The sequence below is a fragment of the Betta splendens genome, chromosome 3 (genome assembly GCF_900634795.4).
Source record: "Betta splendens chromosome 3, fBetSpl5.4, whole genome shotgun sequence".
In the NCBI taxonomy this organism is placed as follows: domain Eukaryota; kingdom Metazoa; phylum Chordata; class Actinopteri; order Anabantiformes; family Osphronemidae; genus Betta; species Betta splendens.
The window spans coordinates 6,981,137-6,987,136 of record NC_040883.2 but is presented as its reverse complement, the minus strand read 5'-3'; the positions used below and the strand labels follow the sequence as shown (position 1 = coordinate 6,987,136).

Below are 6,000 nucleotides of genomic sequence, written 5' to 3'. Positions count from 1 at the left end.
CAGGCAAAATGACAGACAGATAGGCAAGCAGATAGGCAGGCAGGCAGGCAGATAGGCAGGCAAACAGACAGACAGATAGGCAGGCAGATAGGCAGGCAGACAGGCAGACAGACAGGCAGGCAAACAGACAGACAGATAGGCAGGCAGGCAGACAGGCAGACAGACAGACAGGCAGGCAAAATGACAGACAGATAGGCAAGCAGATAGGCAGGCAGGCAGGCAGGCAGGCAAACAGACAGACAGATAGGCAGGCAGGCAGATAGGCAGACAGACAGACAGAAAGGCAGGCAGGCAGGCTGACAGGCAGGCAGACAGACAGATAGGCAGGCAGGCAGATAGGCAGACAGACAGACAGAAAGGCAGGCAGATAGGCAGACAGACAAACAGACAGACAGACAGACAGGCAGGCAGGCAGGCAGGCTGACAGGCAGGCAGACAGACAGACAGACAGACAGACAAGCAGGCAGACAAGCAGACACGTAGGCAGACAGGCAGTCAGATGACCTGAATATCTAATACATGATGACCAAGCAGAGGCCAGAGAGTTTACTAATCAACTAAACCAGTGAAAATAGTGTTTTTATATTAACACGTTTATTCTTTATATATTTTGTATGCGCAGTGGGACAAACCATTTAGAGTTTTAATACTTTAATAATTTGCACAGACCTCTCAACCGCTCTGTCATTAATGGCAAACCATTCTGCTCCAGCTGCTGCAAACAGGCCCAAATCTTTATCAAGTCATAAAATTCCTTCGGTCTCTTGTGTCCAAAGACTATTCTTCTTATCCACCTGTCCTTGAGCAAGCTGGAGATAGACGATCGTGTTGTTTCTGGCCAGTGTCTCAGTTTTCCAGCGTTTCCCGTTCATGTTGGCCAGTAAGGAGAGGCCTGTCGTCTCCTAAATCTTACCCTGGCGTTTCTGGACCGTTACATGCCTGAACATTGTGTAACCTTGAAACAAATACTTGATCTGTATGTTTAATAGGGTTGCCCATATGTACTTTTAGGACTACACACTACTACAGTTTAAGTTATTTGTTTTAAACGTGTCAATTATTACTCATCATTTATTACTTGTTGCTGCCGTGACAATCGATCAATATGCTCTTTCTCATGCTGAGGTGAAGTTCCTTGAAGTGACATTGTGTATGAACAGTGCAATGACTTATTGAGGATTTAAAGTCCATCCACTGAAGCCTGATTCTTGTGGGAAACAACTTGACTTGACTTGTGTTATGTTTTGCGTCTTGAGATTCCTGCTTCCAGAAGAAGCATCGAGTACCTCCTAGCATCGGTCCAATGATTGTACTGTGTTTCAGACTGAACTTTGTGGCTAGTACGCGCAGCAGTACAAAGCAAATGTATTTTAATATTTCAGAAGGCTCTCTGTTTGTGACTCACAGATGCAGATGGTGGCAAGGAGTCTGGTGGCGATGAACGGAGGCAGGCAGTGCTGGAAGGCCGGCTGCAAGACGTAATTGGAGAAGGTGAGAGCGATGACAGCCAGTGTGGTCGGATACATGATGAGGACGGCACTCCATAACAACAGGAAGCTACAGGACGCAGAGATAACGTGTTTCATACGTGACAGCAAACACTCATGCACATGTGATTTCTTATTTTACACAGACTGATGGGGACAGGCTGCTGCCGGGGGCAGTCATGTTATTTCGACAGGGAAGGGCTCCGCTCCGCCAACTTTCAGTTCCTTCCCACTTCATCCCCCTCACATTTACTGTTGCCACTACAACCACAGCTTCCTGATATGAATCAGCTCACCCAAGGGTTTTTTGTCATGAAGTATGTGAGAGAACACGAGGAAAATATACAGTAGAACCCAGAAGGATCTATGTCCTCCATTCCTGTGTACAGTATGTGACCTATGGCCTCCGTAGGAGTTTCAAAGCGCTAATGTTCTTAGAATATAGAAATGCAATATTGGACAAGTCTGCAGCTGATGCATAATAATTAACTTCACCTATTAGACATTCAATAGTTAGTGATGACCAAACCAGTGCCTCCAGAGACAGGCACAGTTCAGGCCACTGAACAAGTACATCAACCTATGATCAGCTGATTCTATATGTCATCATAAGTTCAGAGCTGATTGGTTCCAAGCAGGCTGCCCTATCAAAGCAGCCCTCTTGTGCACAGACCTTGGACCACCTCGCAAAGTCCAAAGATGTGTAGCTGGTATAAAACAGCACTTACCCCACTAACCCTCCAAAGATCTCTGTCACGTATGAATAGTCTCCTCCGGACTTTGGGATGGTGACCCCAAGTTCAGCATAGCACATAGAGCCAAGGGCGCAGATGCCCCCTCCACAGACCCAGACGATGAGCGACAGCCCCACAGAGCCTGCGTGCTCCAACACGCCTTTAGGAGAGATGAATATTCCAGAGCCGATAATGTTCCCTGAAAAGAACAGAAAAGCAATAAGCAGGTTAGTGCATATTAAACATTAAGAGCGTAAGAGTGGGTATGAATTGTCATACATGCTTGTGTACATACGTTTATATGCCAAAAATGATGCTCAGCTTTTAAGCTCAAAGTAATAAAAATCAGGCCTCTTTTGGAATGCCCTCATTGAATTATCAGTTGTGCACAAAGTGAGACACATTATCAGTAAACACATTGGGTTTTAACACAAGCAAAGTCAAAGGTTGAAAACTAAAACTATGCCATAGAGAAAAGAGGTTTCTTAAAATACTGCATTCAGTTCTGTGTTTAATATCATTATTGTTATATCCCTTATAACAAGCCTTTAATATAGTGTGTACTATATTAGCCAGACTTCACTATCAACAGTAAGGAGCAATAAAGGCAACAGTACATAGATCCACAGGAGTAAGCAAATCAAGGGTCAAAGGTTAAAGCACCTCAACTGTGTAACGTTTTCTGTTGGTGTCTGGATGACAGAAAGCTGTCACAAGTGGAGGGGGAGGTTGTAGGACACAAAGCTTCAAAGTCAGAGCTGATAAATCTCTCCTCTGTGAACATTCAAGCAAAGCTAGTCATCGTGGAGTAGTTTGACGGACACGACTGAACACACAGTCTGGATCAGCAGGTTCAAGCTGCGTTCAGGCGTCATGTTGACTTGATTCTGCTCTCACATGAGCGCCGGTGTAAGGAACCAGAAGACTCCGAGCGCAGACGAAGCGGGACAGCTCGACCACTGGGTCAGAGTCTCACACCAGACGGGTCTTCAGTCCCAGCACAGAGTCGTAGATACCAAGTTACGGCGTCCAAGGCTCATTGACGTATGTAGTCAGTGCAGAACGGTGGCGGTGTAGCTGTTTTAAAACGTGCACCTTTACTGATGGGAGACATTGGATATAAACTCTGACAAACATCAGAGAAGGACATCACCCAAATGTATGGACCTTGCAGTGGAAGAACCAGAGCCAACTCCTATCCTGTGAGTATGAAGTTATTAATATTCTGAAGGGAACGGCTAATTCCTTCACATGATGTGGTGGCAAACAGAATCACTGGGCTCCTACTGCAGCACAGCAATAATCAAGGGTCCCCCGGTGGTTCGGTTGGCTGAAGCACATTCCATGACATGGGTTCAAATCTGTCCTGCACTCATACGTCAGCGGCCCTGTGACCGGACCAAAGAAAAACTAATACGCAGCGGCCAAACAGCAGCTGTTCAAGCACAACACGCTCTCCATCGCTCTCCGTGTTTTCCTTCTCCGTCTGCGCCCAAGAAATAAAAGCCGAACGGCCGCAAACGCTCGGCCTCCGGCGGCCCGGCCCGGCCCGGCGAGGCTCAGCGCCGCGGCGTCCCCGCTAGGACGGGCCTGAATGCGCGCTAATGATGCGAGGAGGAGGAGGAGGAGGTCTGAACAGTGCATTTATCACTGTCAGATTTGATTGTGGAGGCCGCCGTGAGATGCGGAGTTACATAAGGCCTGTGTTGTCTTTGTTATGTCACGGAGTTTGGCACCGCAGCCGAGAGCGTGAATCAGAGTCCTACTGACCCTCTCGGCCCCCTCATCCACGCCGGCTCCTGTTCAGATGATTCACCTGGGTGAAACTAACACTACTGGTCCAATCTGAAATCGCATTGTTCAACGCAGCGTGTGGTCTTTGTGTAGGATTTTCTGTCCAGAATGATTAAAGTCTGCAGGTCCCTGTGTGGCTGAGACTCGCACACAGTAAAGCAGAATGCGTGCACAGTAGCAGCCTCCACTCACGTGCGTTGCTGGACACGACTGGGTCGCGTCCTGTGACTTGCACCAAATAAATCCAGTTAAACGTCGTCTCATGACTCCCATTGCCCTGTTGCGCGACCACACATGACTGATTTGCCATAGGTGATAAATCATTGCAGGGAAGAATTAAAAACTTCAGCTCCACATTCTAAAATTATCAAAATTTTATATAAATTTCCATTATAAATGAAGAACATATTATCTTACACACCAGTCTTCCAAATGTGTGTATGTTGGTGATGTTGGAGTAATATATGGATCTAATACAATAGGTACCATGCTATAATGCACAGTAATTATACTCGTGCATGAGCTGAAGCATAAGAGAACAAAATGTCCCAAAGATAATATTCATGTCTGTGAGAAATTATGTGGTTTGATTTGCATCCACTCCTCGTGATGTGGCAGCCGGTGCTGGGAGAAGCCTGTGTCAGATTATGACAGATTATAACAACACATGAATCATAACTTCTGCGTCTGTGTGATGTCATAATGCTGCATCCCTAACTCCGTTCAGCGCATGAAATCGCACGAGGGGCTGTAGCAACGCAACTTCTTGGATTGAAACAGGCTCCACTGTTTCACTACACGGCTGCGTTTCCCTATAACGTGCCGCTCGAGCAGCACGACTGCGTTTCTCACAACACCACGTCACAAACAATGGCACTGACATTAACCAGGGCTCCTCTCGCAAACAGGGAGCGTCGCACGGTCGCGGCGTCCGGTTCAATGTGTTCCGCAGGAGCACGTGGAGGCTGCGATTTCCCCGCACGTCTTTCAAGTTCAGCACGAGACGCTCCGGCCACGTAGGCATGTCCATATTGAGATGATCACGACTGATGCAACAGTTTCCAGCAAAAAAGCCCGCAGTCCCAACGACGCCAAGCGGCCGTGATGGACCGACGTCCGCGCGTAAAAGCGACCCTTCGAGCGCGTTGGTTGGCGGTTTTAGGACCAAAGTGAGCGTGAATAAATCACTTCCGAACGATGAGTCGAATTCACGCATTTTTTTAGCGTCTTTACGGCGAAGGAGAGTCGTCTTTGCTGGGACTGACTGTTACTTGGTGTGATGGAGTGAGTTCATAGCAGAACAACTTCGCACCCGCCACGTTACAGCAGTTCCTCCATCAGCCGGTCGTAACGAACGCGTTTCCTGCTTCACTTCTCGCAGCCGCTCTTCAGCAAAACGCCGTTCGACACCAAAGCTCTCACATACTCACCGATGATGATAGCGCACGCGCTCAAAAGTCCGATTTCTTTCTTTAGCGTGACTCTGTCGCTGCTGGAGGAGTTTATAGCCTTCTTTTTCTCTTTGTCCTCCATCTCCTCCGCCTTGCTAATGTGCTTCCTGCCCGCCTCGGTCCGGTCCAGATACTGTAGCCTGAATCAAGCTCCGCTCTCGGGGTTGCCCTTATAGTATCCTACAGATGAAGGGAGAAGGGCGTGCGCATGCGCAACGAGGCAGCCACCTTGTTTCAGGTACGGGCTGATGCAAAGGCGTTAGGCGACTGAAGCATCTGGCACCTGAGGCAAAAAGGTGCGGACAAATAGGAGGAGTTTACTTTTCAGGCTGATGTTGTCATGTATATAAAGGTCTATGTGAAGTTGTTGTTTTTTAAATTATTATTACCGTACATATAAACTAAAAAAAAATGTATTTATTCTCTATAATAATTTAATGCTGCTTTTATTTTTCGTTCTTCACCTGCACTTTTAAATGTGGACCGACGGGAACCAGGTGAGTCTGTTTTTCCTGTGCGCTGCTGTAATTTGAG

General features: G+C 47.3%; 1 protein-coding gene across 3 annotated transcripts in view; it reads right to left on the bottom strand.

The window, feature by feature from the left end:
* Window positions 1-5,719, bottom strand: part of slc7a10a (solute carrier family 7 member 10a) — a 14,930-nt gene extending 9,211 nt beyond the window's left edge. For all 3 annotated transcript variants that reach the window (XR_008694155.1, XR_008694156.1, XM_029144032.3), the window contains exons 1-3: window positions 5,446-5,719; window positions 2,216-2,420; window positions 1,406-1,557 (exon numbers count right to left, since the gene is read on the bottom strand). Coding sequence is in view for 1 of the 3 variants with exons in the window: in XM_029144032.3 (XP_028999865.1) it covers window positions 1,406-1,557; window positions 2,216-2,420; window positions 5,446-5,548 (460 nt within the window). In the remaining 2 variants the exon portion in view is untranslated. The remainder of the gene's footprint in view (window positions 1-1,405; window positions 1,558-2,215; window positions 2,421-5,445) is intronic.
* Window positions 5,720-6,000: the final 281 nt, after the last annotated feature.